Source organism: Triturus cristatus, chromosome 12 (assembly GCF_964204655.1).
Source record: "Triturus cristatus chromosome 12, aTriCri1.1, whole genome shotgun sequence".
Classification (NCBI taxonomy): Eukaryota; Metazoa; Chordata; class Amphibia; order Caudata; family Salamandridae; genus Triturus; species Triturus cristatus.
In genome coordinates, this window is record NC_140595.1 from 847627480 (window position 1) to 847645567 (window position 18088).

The following is an 18088-nucleotide window of genomic DNA, read 5'->3' on the forward strand; positions in this document are numbered from 1 at the left end:
GGTCATAGTGCGCATGAACCTCACTACATCCACATTTCCGGGGGCCATCTGGGAGTGATGCAACTGTGTTTGATGTTGAGACTTTCTAGATATGTCCTTGGAAAGGGGTCCCCTCGTCTGATCTTATGGTCATCGGTAGGCCGCACACTGCAAACTTCTATTCCATTTAAGACTTTACAGGTTCAAATACTGTGGACTGAACAAGCTCTACTACAGGGATGTTAGAATAGGTGTACATGAACACTATTGCCAAACCTCTGTCAGGGAAACTCCCAAAGTCGATGCTGACTAGGGCCCACGGTGCTGTGGTGGGTCTTACAGTGATGACAGGAGCCGGACGGTCCGAGTTGCTGTTAAGTTGGCAGGGCATTCATTGGCTTGTAAGTTCTTTCACTTTCGCGTCTATGGCGGTGGCCAAATCTTCTGTCTGAGCCATGCTTTGGTCTCGGTCATGCCCTGGTGGCCGTGGTGAGTGGGCTTTACAAATAGGTCCTGCATTGTTCTAGGCACTAGTGTTCTTAGTCCCCGTCGGAGTCGGCCTTCATGGGGCATGCTAAGATCTGCTCGTACTCTCCAGATTTGTTCAAGAGTGTCTCTTGACTATCAGTTTAGAGACCCGAAGATCGCCAGGAATGTTACCTATTTGTTGTGTCTCATTGCGTTCCTCATTTGTTCTAGGCAGACGTCCTGTCATGGCGCATGGGTGAGCTCATCCAGTGGTAGCGGTCAAGGGCAGGCTGCTTGGGAAAGGAAGCTGCCGTAGTCTTCTTTGGCTTGCGTCTGGAGATCAGCACCGTTGGCCCTTTGTCTCTGGTGTCTGGGCAAAACGCCTACAGGATTCTCTGCTCCCGGTCGATAGTGGACAGTGAACCATTATGCTACAGTTGAACTGCCCATTTTTCTATGTGGTGGGGGTGGATGGTTGGATGTGCCCTGCAAAGCACTTGTTAGAGGTGTGGGGTCTGGGATGACTTTGAAATGGTGTCCTGTGAGGTATAGCTGAAAATGGATGTGGTCCCATTTGATGACTAGGGCCTCTCATTCGATATGGGCATATCGTGTTTCGACATCACATAGTGCGTGACTTTCAAATGCTATTGGAGCCCACTGGTCTTTTTTGTTGTTATTGAGCTAGGACTGCCCCATATGCCATGGCGCTAGCAGTGACAATTAGTTCTGTCTCCAGTTTAGGGTCAAAGTAGGCTATTGTTACGTCATGGTGGAGTGCGTCTTAGATTTTTTGAAGCGCCATCTTCTGGGTCTCACCCCACTCCCATCGGATGTGTGCATTCATTAGCACTCATTAAAGGCTTTTGAGAGTGGCCAAGTTGGAGATAAACTGGCTGCAGTAGTTTGCCATACTCAGGAGACTTGTTTTTTCTGAAGCTGATGTTCGGACCGGGGCATTACAGATGTCATCGGATTTATTTGGGTCTATACTGATACCTTCTACCGAGAAAACATAGCTGAAGAATTCAACTCTTTGCTCGAAGAATGAGCATTTGGCCTTCTATAGTGGGTAGATATTTGTGGATCCAGCATGGGTGTGCTGGTAGTGTTCTTCTTTTGTCTTGGAATATATAAACATTTCATCAGTGTTGTTGATGACACTTTGGAGTCCAGTGAGCATTTCTCTGATTGCAATTTTAAATACTTTTGTGGTGGATGAGATCCAAAGTTCAGATGCTTATAATACTGCAGCCCAAGGAGTGTGGAAAAAGTTGTATTATATCAGATCTTTGGGTCTAGGACTAATTGTTGGCAGCCCAAATCGTGGTAAATTTTGGAGAACCATTTGGCTCCTGTAAGGTCAGCAATTATATCGGCCATCGTGGGCATGATGTGGTGTTAACGCCTGATCACTTGATATGGGAGTCTCATGTCTATGCAAATCCTGATAGCCTCAGTCCTGTTTGGCTTTGGAGCGATAACCATTAGTGAGACCCATGTGGTTGGACCTGTCCCTTTTTCTTTTACAGCTAGTGTTTCCAGTCATGTGAGCTCTTCCTCGACCGGTGGGCAGCGATGATATGGGACACAGTGGTCCCTCAGGGTACCTGGTTTAATAATTTCATCAATGTACAGTTTGAATCTGTGTTTTTTCAGACACCCTAGTCCTGTGTATACATGCTCAAAGTCGTGTATGATGAGCTCTAGCTGGTAATGGTGTGCCTGTGCGGCAAAGGCTAATAATTCTTGTTCTTCAGCTATCTTGTAGCTGATCAACGAGTTGCCGGCCTTCATGGAGACATAAAACTTGTCTTTTGTCCATTGATCTTTGTGGTGGATAAGCTGTCGAAAGTTCCGGCTAGAGGGTGGGGGTTGTTGTTCCCATATCCAAAGACTTTTGTCTTGGTTCTGGCTAGCGGTGGTTTTTCTCTCAGGTAGTGATACATGTCCAGCACCGTTACATTGACAATGCACCTGTGTCAATTAGAGCAGTGACAAGCTTCTCATTTATGTGGATCATGCACATTGGTTGTAGTCTTTTGTGCAGTGTCTTGTCTGTTGTGTAGGCCTCCTCTTTGCCCTCCTCACCGACATTTTGTAGGTCGTTGTCATTCGGTGGGTGCCTGGCCCTGCTGGGTATTTCTGCATCAATTTCTTGGACTGGGCCATGGGTTGATGTTTGGGTGCTTCCTTGCCTTCCTTTGGCACTGCTGCAGAATACTCGTGCAAATGGTTTTGCTTCCCACGTTTTGCACACAACTTTCCTTGTGCTGATGGATGCAGGTCCGTGCTGCAGTAATCACAATTCGCCATGGGTTTGGTCCACAGTTGTGGTGCATTGGATGGCTGTGCTCAATGCACTTCGTCAATCATTTCGGTCTTCAGCTGGATTTCCGGCTCGTGAGAAGGTATCAAACCCACTTGTAACAATGCCTTTCCCATTCTTTATGCGCTGCTGTGTGACAGTTCATGTGTTCGGCCTAGCATGAACATGTCTTCCAGCTTTATTTTGGACTTCCTCAGTAGGAGCCCCTGGAGTGCTGGACCTCTGAGCCGCCTTCAACACATTTGACTATCCCACCCTCATACACACCATGGAATCTTGAATGGAGTTCACTGGCAATGGCCTTCACTCGTTCTCCTGCTACCTTTCCAACCAGCGCAAGCACCTCCAAGGCCAAGGTGATCCCTACGTGTGCAGAGTTCTCCGGGGATCCACCTTCTCTTATCATCTTCCCCCGTTACATGAAGCCTCCTGTGGCTCTGCTTGCAGATAACAGCATCAGGATTCACCGATATCCCGATGACACAACTCTCCTTGAAAGACTCTTCATCTTCAGACATCCAATGCCTCAAACACTGCCTGCCCATCATCCTGACGTGCACGTGCAGCGCCAACCTAAAGCTCAACCCACCAAGATAGAATTCCTGTTATTTGCAAAGAACAATAAACAAGATAAAGTACAAACCTGGCTCAAAGACATGAACCTTGATGGTCTCGAACCTCAACTTTCAGCCAATGCCAAGTCACTTGGATTCACCCTGGACACCAACCTCACGCTCAAGGAGAGGGCAGGTGGTAAAGACATAGCCAGCACCCCTCCGGCGGCAGTGATGGTGGAACAGAAAGTGCACCTTGATCTTGCGCTCATACACCACTAAGTGTTGGAACCATTTGTGGCCACAGCCTCCATCCAGGGGCTTCAAACATACAATATTCCTTACATTTGTGACTACTAAACTATGCAAACCTGGCAATAGTCACATGCCGCTCTGTGGTGCGATGGCTTCGCTCACTGTGCGGAACATATCCCTACCTGCCAATGAGGAGAAACACTGATTCAGCGCCTCTGAAAGGCCTAGGCCTGGGACAGAGTCACTTACCTGTTAAGGCCGACTTGTGATTAATGTTGGCACAATCTATGGAATAAGACAAAACGCAGATGTGGTGCAGTCTTAACATTTTATGTAGTCCGGCCACCTCGCAGATTTCAAAGGCCCTGGGCCACTCAATGAGTCTGCGATGAGCTTCCTTACATCAAGGGTGCTGCAGCTCCTACCAGCATTTCAGAGGTACTGGCCTGTGAATCGCTTTCCTACAGCTCGATCGGTGTAAAAAGTCAACCGATAGTTTTAGCCATTGAGTGTTTTATCTGGGACATTTTGGAGAACACACAAGCTAGCATCTTTGTGGCAGGGATTTCTTCCATGGGAATGGGGGAAAATCATATAATTATAAAGAGAAATAACACAAACTTTGGTATGGTTGCAAATGTGACTTTTAGCTGTGTTCCATTGCTACTCTGTAAACTATACACTGGGTATTTCTCATACCCTAATATTGATCAGAGGGCAGTCGAGTGCACACAAAATGCAGTCACAGGAAGGCAAACAGGACTTCTTACCTCCAAATACAAAGATCGCTCCGCCAGCCGTCGCCAACTTCCCCTTTAACACCGCGTTACCGTCCGCCACTTTGGTGCACTGCAGCCCCACCATCCCGCAGAGAGTGCCGAGGAAGCCCAACACCAGTGAGGTGATCATGAGGGCCCGGCAGGCCTGGAGGTAGCCTGCAGAGAAGAGGAAGAGACTGGGTCACAACACTCGACTAAAGTATATGCCTAAAGTATACAACACAGACACAAGACCCGTTCTGATATTGGCACCGCCCCCCAGCTGTGCGAGCATCTCACGGGCCCAGCCGCCATTCCTTTCTTTCTCATCAATTATGGATACCAAGACCTTTTTGTGGTGTTAGAACGGCCACAGTTTTATTCACATCATAAGTTTGTACAAACTCATCATGATGGCATTGCTTATATTGCATTACTATGTAACACATTCTGTCCATAACAGGTTATATAGTGCATATCTTATCAATATTGCATATTAAAGACCATACCCTCCCTAATCCTGCCAGGCATCATTCTCACATCCATAACGTCTCTTTAATGGTTGCCATAAATCACTCTTTCACTGCCGTGACAGGTCTACTCCTGTCGATTACTTGGTACAGCGGGTCACGGCTTCGAGGTAGTTTTTCACCTCACCATCAGGTGTAGATAGTTTTCTTTCCATTTGGTCCTGAGGAATCACCACAGATCATTCTTGACTACTAGGCGAGAAACATGTCGACCATATAGGAGTAGAGCGCTTTTTTGACACATTATAGCCAGATAGTTGCCTCTCCTAATCCTTATTTTAACCAGGCTGGGATCCTTCCAGAATAAAGTTTATTTAGAGGATTCCCTCCCCATTTTTATCTTGCACATCCACCATTACATCTACATGTACTAGACCCCTCACACCCACGGCACCTAAACGGCAAGGAACAAAAGCTCTCCGATAAAGAGCCCCTTTATGGGTGCCCGTCGGGTATTGCGGTGCCGACCCGACGAGGAGCGGGCCCATACGATGAAGCATGACACCTAGCTTGCTGGGTGTGTGTGGACCCTAGTTCAGAAAGGAGGAATTCCCTCCTCCTTGGAGGACAACCTATCAACGTGATATCACATAAACTCTCTTACTGTGTTCTGTGACCCACTGAGGAACTTCATACTCATTTCTTGTAATAATGTTGAAGGGACAGTGTGAGAGGGAAGGATTGCACTGATCTCACAACCCCGTGCCATGTAGAAGAGAGTTATACATATGCTCACTTTACAAAAACAACAGTTGATGGACAGAATGCAGAACAATGTCATACATTCACCCCAGTACAGAGATCTGGGCCTAAATCCATCGTTCTTTTGCTCCCCATGCCATTCCAGTTTGAACCCAGCCATATGCAAATCAGTCTTGACCCTGTGCCCAATGGGAACAGTCCAGCCCAAACTGACAGGCCAGGTCCTCCCTGGAATGGAAACAAACATCCTAGGACAGTTTTGGGCTTTCAGCCCTCATCAGCCAGGATAGTTTGCCTCCAGTGGCATGGAGAGGACGGGACTCACGTCTGAGCATACCCGTCCCTCTCGGGGTGACAAATGCAAAAACAATAGTTGATGGACAGAATGCAGAACAATGTCATACATTCACCGCTCACTTTACAGACACGAGCCATATTATGTCATCCTTACAGGCCCTAGCTTAAGCCAGCACTAGTGATGTGGACACAAAGCACTTTACCACTATAGATGCTCCAATCCCTTCACAAACACCCACACTAGGAGGCGATGACTGGCCCAGGAAACTCTGGCAACGCCCCCACACACAGCACTCATTACCACTCAAACATCAGCTTTAAAATGAATATTGAAATGCAATATTGTTGTCCCCAAGCATTAACTTGCCAGTTTCTGAATACAGACACATTTCTATCAAGTCAAGCTTTTCACTTTAGGAACAACTCAGTTCTTTCAAACACAAACCTGTAATTTCATGTCAAACATTCTTTTTATCCTGGAATTCCGGGCCTTGCCTTTCAATTCATTTTCACGCATGTTTTGTTACCAAGCCTCGCTTGTTGTTTTCCTTTAATACATGTGCATTACTGCCACACATGGAAGACATGGATAGGGGTCCAATGTCTGAAAATGAGCATCATGCCCTGGAAAGGCTCCATCATGCCAAGTTGGCCCACACTGTGCTACCGATGCACAGCACACTGCTAAGCGCTTGCGCCATCATGCACAGGACACGAATGATGGCCCAAAAATGACCACCATTATGTCAAGGCTGGCATTACGTTGGGATCGGTCTGTATAATGCCAATACTGCCCACAATATGCTGACAATAAATAAAAAACGCCAACAATGCCCATATTATGCAGATGCTGCCAACAATATGCCAACAATGCCCACAATATGCCAGCAATGCCCACAATATGCCACCAATGCCCACAATATGCCAGCAATGCCCACAATATGCAAGAGATGCCCCCAATATGCCAGAGATGCCCACAATATGCCACCAATGCCCACAACATGCCAGCAATGCTCACAATATGCCAGCAATGGCCACAATATGTCAGAGATGCCCACAATATGCCAGCAATGCCCACAATATGCAAGAGATGCCCACAATATGCCAGAGATGCCCACAATATGCCACCAATGCCCACAACATGCCAGCAATGCTCACAATATGCCAGCAATGGCCACAATATGTCAGAGATGCCCACAATATGCCAGCAATGCCCACAATATGCAAGAGATGCCCACAATATGCCAGAGATGCCCACAATATGCCACCAATGTCCACAACATGCCAGCAATGCTCACAATATGCCAGCAATGGCCACAATATGTCAGAGATGCCCACAATATGCCAGCAATGCCCACAATATGCCAGAGATGCCCACAATATGCCAGAGATGCCCACAATAGGCCACCAATTCCCACCATATGCCAGCAATGCTTACAATATGCCAGCAATGCCCACAATATGCCAACAATGCTCACAATATGTCAGCAATGCCCACAATATGCCAGAGATGCCCACAATATGTGTGCAATGCCCACAATATGCCAGCAATTCCCACAATATGCCGTCGATGCTCACAATATGCCACCAATGCCCACAATATGCCAATGCCCACAATATGTCAGCAAAGCCCACAATATGCCAACAATGCTCACAATATGCAGAGGATGTCGACAATATGCCGTCGATGCCCATAGTATGCCTTGAGTAACCATCTGAACATTATGATGCCAACGCCTTGAGACCCCGTGGGTGAGCAGCTGCACTTTACCAACCCCTGATTGATTAATTGGTGATGCCAATCAATCAATCAATCATCGCATTTATATAGCGCACTACTCACCCAGAGGGTCTCAAGGCGCTGGGGGGTCCGCTACTGCTCGAACAGCCAAGTCTTGAGTTGCTTCCTGAAGGCGAAGTGGTCCTGGGTCTGGCGGAGGTGGGTGGGGAGGGAGTTCCATGTCTTGGCGGCGAGGTAGGAGAAGGATCGTCCCCCTGTGGTGGCTCTTCGGATGCGGGGGACGGTGGCGAGGGCGTGGCTGGTCGATCGAAGCTGGCGTTTGGGAGCGTAGAAGTTGAGGCGGCTGTTGAGGTATCCTGGGCCTTGGTTGTGTAGGGCTTTGTGTGCGTGGGTGAGGAGACGGAAGGTGATTCTCTTGTTGACCGGGAGCCAGTGCAGGTCTCTCAAGTGTCTGGAGATGTGGCTGCGATGGGGGATGTCCAGGATGAGTGGTGCTGAGGCGTTCTGGATCCGCTGGAGTCTCTTCTGGAGTTTGGCGGTGGTTCCAGCGTAGAGGGAGTTGCCGTAGTCCAGACGGCTGGTGACGAGGGCCTGGGTGACCGTCTTCCTGGTCTCGGTGGGGATCCACCGGAAGATCTTGCGTAGCATACGCAGGATGTTGAAGCACGACGAGGAGACAGCGTTGACTTGTCTGGTCATGGAGAGGGAGGAGTCCAGGATGAAGCCCAGGTTGCGTACGTGGTCTGTTGGTTTGGGTGCGCTGCCTAGGGCGGGGGGCCACCAAGAGTCGTCCCAAGCGGCGGGTGAGGATCCCAGGATGAGGACTTCCGTCTTGTCCGAGTTCAGTTTCAGGCGGCTGTTCTTCATCCATTCGGCTAACTCTTTCATCCCTTCGTGAAGGTTGGCTCTGGCGGTGGCGGGGTCGTTGGTGAGGGAGAGGATCAGCTGGGTGTCGTCGGCGTAGGAGATGATGTTGAGGTTGTGCTGGCGTGCGATGTCAGCGAGGGGGCTCATGTAGATGTTGAAGAGAGTATGCCAGAGGTATGCACGAGCCTGCACGGGATGCCCACAAAATCTCAAGACCTCTACAACTCGAAACGTTTGTAGGAAGTGGCTCAAAAGAGACATTTGAGAGACCTGGCACATGTGAATGGAAGTGAAGCTTAAAACATACAAAAAACGTCACCAGTTACTAAACACTCACACCAACTAAGAAAACAGTAAATCACTGGCACATAAAACCGTGGAAAAATGAAAAAAATGCATGAATAAAAATAAACAAAAACCTGTCACAAGTGTCCCGTCGCCTACGCCCTGGATGCCAGGTGGAGGAAGAAACAACAGTCCATGTTATGCTCTTCCGCGTGGCATATAAACAGATTAGGCTGACATGGATCATCCAGCTCTGTAGAAATCTGGGCATCGGGAACTATTGTGAATTTTTTAGAATCTTAAAATCCGACACTGACCCGGTCCCTGTGGTTGCAATCTCGAAATTCTTATTTTCCATGTGGTCAACACGTAGGAACCTGCTAAAACTCAATCAGCCCACAAGTAACCTTGACCCTTCTCCCTCTTTGCACTTGCCACTTTAATTAATCTTCCGCTGTCAGTGATTTTCATGGTCTCACGGTTTTTATCCATTGCATTGGTATTGTATTCAAATATGTTTATATTTTAATCTATTTTAAGATTCTATATTTATCATGAATTTTATATGTTGTACGTTTTTTAATGTGCTTTTTTGGCTGTAATAGCCGCAATAAAGCTTCCATGAATGAATGAAAACCGTCACTATAAAGAAAATAATTTTTCGGCAAGTACAAAAAAGGTTATGAAAATAAGTTGTTTTGTCGAAATCTTTCCGACAGTGTGAAAAATGAAAGCATAACTATGGCAGGCCCTGCTTTCCAGCTCTCAAATCAGAGAGGTATCACTGGGACACCGCTATTAAACACTGTTCTCACTGCTTTTTTTAAACAAGCGTTGGCAAAGACAATAGGTCTCGCCTTTGGGACCTATTGGCTTTGCCAGTGGTTTTATCCATTCTGTACAGCATCTCCGATGGAAAGAGTAACATGGAGCAGGATGGGAAAGCAAACGGATGAGGGGTGAGAAACAAACAAAAGGGAGAATCACAGGGTGAGAAACAGACACAAGGGAGAATCACAGGGATGAGAAACAGACAAAAGGGAGAATCCCAGGGGTGAGAAACAGACACAAGGGAGAAGCACAAGGGTGAGAAATAGACACAAGGAAGAAGCACGAGAGCGCATCAGGGTGGGAGGCAAGGAGAAGCACATGGGTGAGAAATAGACACAAGGGAGAAGCACACGGGTGAGAAACAGACACAAGGGAGAAGGAAATGGGTGAGAAACAGACACAAGGGAGAAGCACACAGGTGAGAAACAGACACAAGGGAGAACCACTGGGGTGAGAAACAGACACAAGGAAGAAGCACACAGGTGAGAAACAGACAAGGGAGAAGCACACAGGTGAGAAACAGACACAAGGGAGAAGCACAGGAGCACATCAGGGTGGGAGGCGAGGAGAAGCACACAGGTGAGAAATAGACTCAAGGGAGAATTACACAGGGGAGAAACAGACAGAAGGTAGAAGCACAGGGGTGAGAATCAGACAGAAGGTATAATCAAACGGGTGAAAAACAGACACAAGGGAGAAGCACGCAAGTGCATCATGGTGGGAGGCGAGGAGAAGCACACGGGTGAGAAACAGATACAAGGGAGAAGCACACGGGTGACAAACAGACACAAGAAAGAAGCACAGGGATGAGAAATAGACACAAGGGAGAAGCACACGGGTGAGAAACAGATACAAGGGGGAAGCACATGGGTGACAAACAGACACAAGAAAGAAGCAGAGGGATGAGAAATAGACACAAGGGAGAAGCACACAGGTGAGAAACAGACAGAAGGGAGAAGCACGCAAGTGCATCATGGTGGGAGGCAAAGAGAAGAACATGGGCAGAGAAGGAGCAACCTGAACACGGTGGAAGTGTAGGAGGTAGACCGCTTGAAAACACATGTACTCTTGTGGAGTGTCTGAACAAAAACAAAAAAGGAGCACAAGAAATGTAAGCAGTGAAAGACTCAAGTAATGCAGCAATACTCCAGAGGAGGTACAAAAGCAGGAAGAGGAAGTAAAGCCCACACAAGATGACAAATAGGAAGCAAACAATGAGAGTAACAATGAAGTCAACCAATGGTAAGCATTGAAAACAGTACGTTCACTGGCCACAAGATGGCAGTAGAGCACTGATGATGTAATGGGCACTATTCAAACAAAAGACCCCTGGGCAGTATTGGACTCAACACTGAGCACGCACAAAAACATTAAGGATGAGCACAAGGTCTTTACTCCAAACGGTGGTGTCACGTGGTTACTCAGGGCCTTTAGTGACTTGGTCTTCTATTTCTCAAATCAGGGTGATTGTAGTCTAAGATCATAAATGAACAAAAACTTTCAAAATTAATTGGGTGTCACAAATGACATGATCACGAATGTGTGGCTTGGACTGTTGATTGATCTTCGTGAACTTTAGAGGCGCCGTGCTATGATGTTGTTTTGTTGTTGTGCGTGTGCGACTGCATGGAGAGGTGATTGGTATCTTTCATTTTGTATCTCAGGCTCTTCATTTTTTGAAAAAGATATCAAGGCAATATTGTAGATTGTTTTTTTCAATTGTTTTTTGGCCCCTCTATACAGTAATCATGTACTTTAAATTGGGTATAGCTGCTCAGGGGTCTTCTAATTACAATATTATTTTCCCTGCCATCATAAATGGTACCGTTCACAGGGGGTCCCTGTTTGTACAATTGTTTGTTTGCTCATTTCCATGTCTAGAGCCGGGCTCTCATTTCTTACCCCGATAGGGTGGAGTTTGTTCGCTCACTGCCATGTCTAGAGTTGAGCTCTCATTTCTTACCCCGATAGGGTGGTGTTCGTTCGCTCATTGCCATGTCTAGAGCCGGGCTCTCATTTCTTATCCCGATAGGGTGGTGTTCGTTCGCTCATTGCCAGATCTAGAGCCGGGCTCTCATTTCTTATCCGATAGGGTGGAGTTCATTTGCTCATTGCCATGTCTAGACCCGGAATCTCATTTCTTATCCAATAGGGTGGAGTTCGTTCGCTCATTGCCATGTCTAGAGTTGAGCTCTCATTTCTTGCTCCAATAGGGTGGAGTTTGTTTGCTCATTGCCATATCTAGAGCCGGGCTCTCCTTTCTTATCCCGATAGGGTGGAGTTTGTTCGCTCATTGCCATGTCTAGAGCCAGGCTCTCATTTCTTACCCTGATAGGGTGGAGTTCGTTTCCTCATTACCATATCTAGAGCCGGGCTCTCATTTCTTACCCCGATAGGGTGGAGTTCGTTCGCTCATTGCCATGTCTAGAGCCGGGCTCTCATTTCTTATCCCGATAGGGTGGTGTTCCTTCGCTCATTGCCATGTCTAGAGCCGGGCTCTCATTTCTTATCCCGATAGGGTGGTGTTCGTTTGCTCATTACCATATCTAGAGCCGGGCTCTCATTTCTTATCCCGATAGGGTGGAGTTCCTTCGCTCATTGCCATATCTAGAGCCGGGCTCTCATTTCTTACCCTGATAGGGTAGAGTTCATTCGCTCATTGCCATGTCTAGAGCCGGGCTCTCATTTCTTACCCCGATAGGGTGGAGTTCCTTCGCTCATTGCCATGTCTAGAGCCAGGCTCATCTCAAATACAGCGGAAACACTTTCACTGAAAATAATTTTTCATCCAGAATTTTCATGGGACTTCCTTTAAAAATGCAGACTGGAACTCAGAAACAGCATGCGCTTTTCTGAGAAAAGGCAGGTCTATCATTGAGTCTTTGATTAAGAGGTTTCTAAATGGCTCATAACATCCCATACTCTGTGGTTGAGTGGTCGCTTCGGCACTCCATAGAGTGGACATGTCTGACTTTCCCTTCCGCCCATGGGGATGTTGCCTCAATGGCCAATGAAGGCTTTGCTGGCAGCCACTCCACTTCCCAACATCTCGAGCACACAAGTCACAAACACAGACACATGTGGGCTAAAACAGCTGTGGAGCACTGCCAATCATGATCCAGGGCTGGTGACCCGCTCTGCCACCTGATGCCCGGCACGTTCAAGCAGCCAAAGCCACATCTAGGGCCTGTTCAGCCTCAGGATTCACTGATGACATTTCTGCAGGAGTTGGATCCCCCTAAGGCACCATGCTCAGGTTAGCCGCGCAGTGGAGTGTCGTCTCGTACAATGTGGATCCTTCTCCCTGTGGCCATCAGGTCACTCCTTGGGCACCAGAGATCCTTCAGTCCTTCACTTTCCCGGCTCTATTTTATTGGAATAACCTGCCTCATCGCATCCAGGCTTGTGCTGATTATCTCAAATTCAGGAAACTGCTAAAGACAGCTCTTTTTTAATGCTGCGTTCTGATTTGCCTGTGTTTATTCTTTAGCACCAAGATACTTCTTCTGAGGTGATTTAAGCCCTATAGCAAGCTATATTAACATATCATGACATCCTGAAGCCCAACACATTTGTTAGTCAATTATGACAAACTAAAATTGAAACCCCTTCCATTTAGTGGGTGAGAAACCCTTAATGGATACGATGCTGAAAACCCTCCACGTAGCATCTCCTTTTCTCAACCAAATGCCTATGGTCGTAACAGTGAATTCATGGATTACATTTGGTACAAGCCATTGATAAAATTGGTTAAAAAATTGGTTCACACTTTGGATTAAACATGGAGCTTCAAATGTACATTTGTTTATTGTGAGGAGCAACACCCACTTTCTGAAAGTGGCATTTCTAAAACAGTAATGTTAAATCCAACCTCACCACTAAAGAGGATTTATCAACACAATTCCAAACATATGAAACATGGAAAACCTACTCTGCTATGATTAGGAATTATAACTTAAAAGTGTATTAAGGATTTGCCAATGCTAGCCTATGAGAGGAGTAGGCCTCACGGTAGTGAAAAAAATAGGCTGATTGTCACTACCAGGGCATGCAAATCATAACAGTACATGTCCTACCTTTTTCTTACATTGCACCCTGCCCTTAGGGCTACCTAGGGTCTAACTTAGGGGTGACATATGTAATAAAAGGGGAGTGTAAGGCTTGGCAAGTAGTTTCAAATGCCAATTTGAAGTGGCAGTAAACTGCACAAAAAGACCCTGCGATGGAAGGCCTGAGACAGGTTTGAAAAGCTACTTGTGTGAGAGGCACAATCAGTGCTGCAAGCCCATTAGTAGCATTTAATTTACAGGCCATGGGTATATGGTATGCCACTTTACAAGGGACTTGTAAATACATTAAATATCCCAAAAAGGTGTAAACCAATCATGACATGTTAAGGGGAGAGAGCACATGCACTTTAGCACTGGCAAGCAGTGGTAAAGTGTGCAGAGTCCTAAAACCAGCAAAAACGAGGACGGAAAGGTGGAGGGAGGGAGACAAAAAGTTGGGGAAAGGCCACCCTAAGGCTTGCAGGTCTACCACTGCACATAGAGACAATCCTGATAACTTATAGAATTATAGATGGGTAACAGTGGTGAATAACGCAAATGTTTTCCACCAAGGGGTTCCTAGTAACATCAAACGGGAAGGAAGCTTGAGGTGGAGTTCTGTCTGCACTCATTGGGATGTCAAGATTTGGCCTCTCGGCTCATATGCTGATGCGGTGGAATTCTCTCTTCACCCATTTCCATCTCTTGCGCTGGGCTTCTATTACATGTCCCGATGAGGTTGGGTTTTCTCTTTACCTAAAGCCACGTCTCAAGTGAGACACTCAGTTAGTATCCCTATGGAGTGGAGTCTGCTCATCGCATATTGGGATGTCTAGCGTTGGGCTCCCAGTTCATATCCTGAAGCGGTGGGGGTTCTCTCTTCACTCATCAGGATGTCCAGAGTTGGGCTCCCAGTTCATATCCTGAAGCAGTGGAGTTCATTCATCAGGATGTCCAGAGTTGGGCTCCCAGTTCATATCCTGAAGCAGTGGAGTTCATTCATCAGGATGTCCAGAGTTGGGCTCCCAGTTCATATCCTGAAGCAGTGGAGTTCATTCATCAGGATGTCCAGAGTTGTGCTCCCAGTTCATATCCTGAAGCAGTGGAGTTCATTCATCAGGATGTCTAGAGTTGGGCTCTCAGTTCATAACGCAATGGTACGGAGTTTGATCTTCACTCATTAAGATGCCCAGAATTGGGATCCCTGTGTATATTCTGATGCGATGGAGTTTACGCTTTACTTTTTGGGGATGTCTGGAGTTGCATTCCCAGTCCATATCCTGATGCAGTGTAATTCTCTCTTCACTCATTGCCATATCTTGAGCTGGACTCCTATCTTGTATCCCGATGGGGTGGGGTTATCTTTTTACCTAAAGCCATGACTCAGTTAGTATCCTTATGGGGTGGAGTTTGATCATCGTTCATTGGGATGTCTAGAATTGCACTCTCAGTTCGTAACTCAATGGGGCGGAGTTCACTCACTGGGATGCCTGGAGTGGGGCTCTCAGTTCATACCCTGATGGGGTGGAGATCCTCTTCATTCATTAGTATGTCTTGAGTTGCACTCTCAGTTCATAACACCACGGGGTGGAGTTTGATCTTCATTCATTAGTATGTCTAGAGTTGCACTCTCAGTTCATAACACCACGGGGTGGAGTTTGATCTTCATTTATTAGTATGTCTAGAGTTGCACTCTCAGTTCATAACACCACGGGGTGGAGTTTGATCTTCATTTATTAGTATGTCTAGAGTTGCACTCTCAGTTCATAACACCACGGGGTGGAGTTTGATCTTCATTCATTAGTATGTCTAGAGTTGCACTCTCAGTTCATAACACCATGGGGTGGAGTTTGATCTTCATTCATTTGGATGTCTAGAGTTGCACTCTCAGTTCATAACACCACGGGGTGGAGTTTGATCTTCATTTATTAGTATGTCTAGAGTTGCACTCTCAGTTCATAACACCACGGGGTGGAGTTTGATCTTCATTTATTAGTATGTCTAGAGTTGCACTCTCAGTTCATAACACCACGGGGTGGAGTTTGATCTTCATTTATTAGTATGTCTAGAGTTGCACTCTCAGTTCATAACACCATGGGGTGGAGTTTGATCTTCATTCATTAGGATGTCTAGAGTTGCACTCTCAGTTCATAACACCACGGGGTGGAGTTTGATCTTCATTTATTAGTATGTCTAGAGTTGCACTCTCAGTTCATAACACCACGGGGTGGAGTTTGATCTTCATTTATTAGTATGTCTAGAGTTGCACTCTCAGTTCATAACACCACGGGGTGGAGTTTGATCTTCATTTATTAGTATGTCTAGAGTTGCACTCTCAGTTAATAACACCACGGGGTGGAGTTTGATCTTCATTCATTAGGATGTCTAGAGTTGCACTCTCAGTTCATAACACCACGGGGTGGAGTTTGATCTTCATTTATTAGTATGTCTAGAGTTGCACTCTCAGTTCATAACACCACGGGGTGGAGTTTGATCTTCATTTATTAGTATGTCTAGAGTTGCACTCTCAGTTCATAACACCACGGGTGGAGTTTGATCTTCATTTATTAGTATGTCTAGAGTTGCACTCTCAGTTCATAACACCACGGGGTGGAGTTTGATCTTCATTCATTTGGATGTTTAGAGTTGCACTCTCAGTTCATAACACCACGGGGTGGAGTTTGATCTTCATTTATTAGTATGTCTAGAGTTGCACTCTCAGTTCATAACACCACGGGGTGGAGTTTGATCTTCATTTATTAGTATGTCTAGAGTTGCACTCTCAGTTCATAACACCACGGGGTGGAGTTTGATCTTCATTTATTAGTATGTCTAGAGTTGCACTCTCAGTTCATAACACCATGGGGTGGAGTTTGATCTTCATTCATTAGGATGTCTAGAGTTGCACTCTCAGTTCATAACACCACGGGGTGGAGTTTGATCTTCATTCATTAGTATGTCTAGAGTTGCACTCTCAGTTCATAACACCACGGGGTGGAGTTTGATCTTCATTCATTTGGATGTCTAGAGTTGCACTCTCAGTTAATAACACCACGGGGTGGAGTTTGATCTTCATTCATTAGTATGTCTAGAGTTGCACTCTCAGTTCATAACACCACGGGGTGGAGTTTGATCTTCATTCATTTGGATGTCTAGAGTTGCACTCTCAGTTCATAACGTCGTGGGGCAGAGTTCGTCCTTAACTCATTACGATGTCTAGAGTTGGGCTCTTAGGGGCATATTTTCAAGCATGGCATTAAAATTATAGCCGCTTTAGCGGCAGAAAACTGCAGCTAAAGCGGCGATAATGGGATTGATAATATGCCGCAGAGAATTCCCATAGAAGCCCATGTTGACATCTGAACATGGGCTTCTATGGGAATTCTCAAGGGCATATTATCAAGCCCATTATCGCCGTTGTAGCGGCAGTTTTCTGCCGCTAAAGCGGCGATAATTTTAAAGCCGTTTCTTGATAATATGCCCCCTGGTTCATAACGCAATGGTACGGAGTTTGATCTTCGCTCATTAAGATGTTGGACTCCAAGTTCATTTCCCAATGGGGTGGAGTTCAGTCTTCACTCATTGCATCTCTAGAATTGGGATCCTATCTCTGGTTCTTATCAGTGATGGGAGGGATGTGTCTGGACAAATTCAGGGACATTCTGTCTCCTGGGCTTATAATGATGGGTGAAGACCACCATTTATCAGTAGGCATGTCTGGGGCAGGGCACCTGTCCACTTTACCGCTCACTGTTTAATGTGAAGTAATGTTAGCATGTTACCCGACTGAGTAACTGAGAACATGATCTTCTTGATCTGACATCAGAGGGTCTCATAGATGAATGCTCACTTACCACAAACTCTTACCACAAACCTGAGTAAAGATTTACATTTCAAGTTACTGTGTGGGACCACTTGTGAAGTTTAAGTTTCACTTAAAGTGTTAAGAGAACAGGCTGAGCTAAAATCTAGAAGTGGAGATGATGCAACGTCAGATGTTTGAGCACACTGCACACCCTACATCAGAAAGGTCCTTTCTAAACAATGTTAAACATCACGAGAGGTTGTAGCCTCTTAGGCGGAGTGAAAACAGGATCCAGTGTTTGCTTTGAGACTTACAGCCTTTTATCGCCTCCTGAACAAGTCTACACAGTAATAGCCGAGGTGGCATATTGTGCCTTAGCGTTGGATCCGACGGTAAACATTGAGGGATTATTCGTCTATCCCTCTGCGCGTTCTTGTAAACAAGCACTCTGTGGCATGCCGCAGCATGGGCAGGGAGAACAAGCAATGCTTTCTGGTGCAGCCCCATGTGAAGATGGTCCCACAAACCCAACCACACGAGCCCAAAGCAAACTGTTCAGGTCAAACCTGGACAAGTTCCACCAGCTACAAGGGACCCCTACGCCTGGCGACCATGGAAGACCACACCTTTCCGGACCC

The 18088-nt window shown here is 46.4% G+C and overlaps 1 protein-coding gene and 1 long non-coding RNA gene across 3 annotated transcripts in view; one reads left to right on the forward strand and one right to left on the reverse strand.

Annotated features, from left to right (window-relative positions):
- The window catches only part of LOC146783064 (uncharacterized), a 486434-nt gene that overhangs the window by 59736 nt on the left and 408610 nt on the right, over positions 1-18088 (forward strand). The window lies entirely within an intron of this gene.
- CLDN15 (claudin 15) overlaps positions 1-18088 on the reverse strand; it is a 222380-nt gene that overhangs the window by 33351 nt on the left and 170941 nt on the right. For both annotated transcript variants that reach the window (XM_085639813.1, XM_085639812.1), the window contains one exon: positions 4356-4520. In XM_085639813.1, the coding sequence (XP_085495939.1) occupies positions 4356-4520 (165 nt within the window). The remainder of the gene's footprint in view (positions 1-4355; positions 4521-18088) is intronic.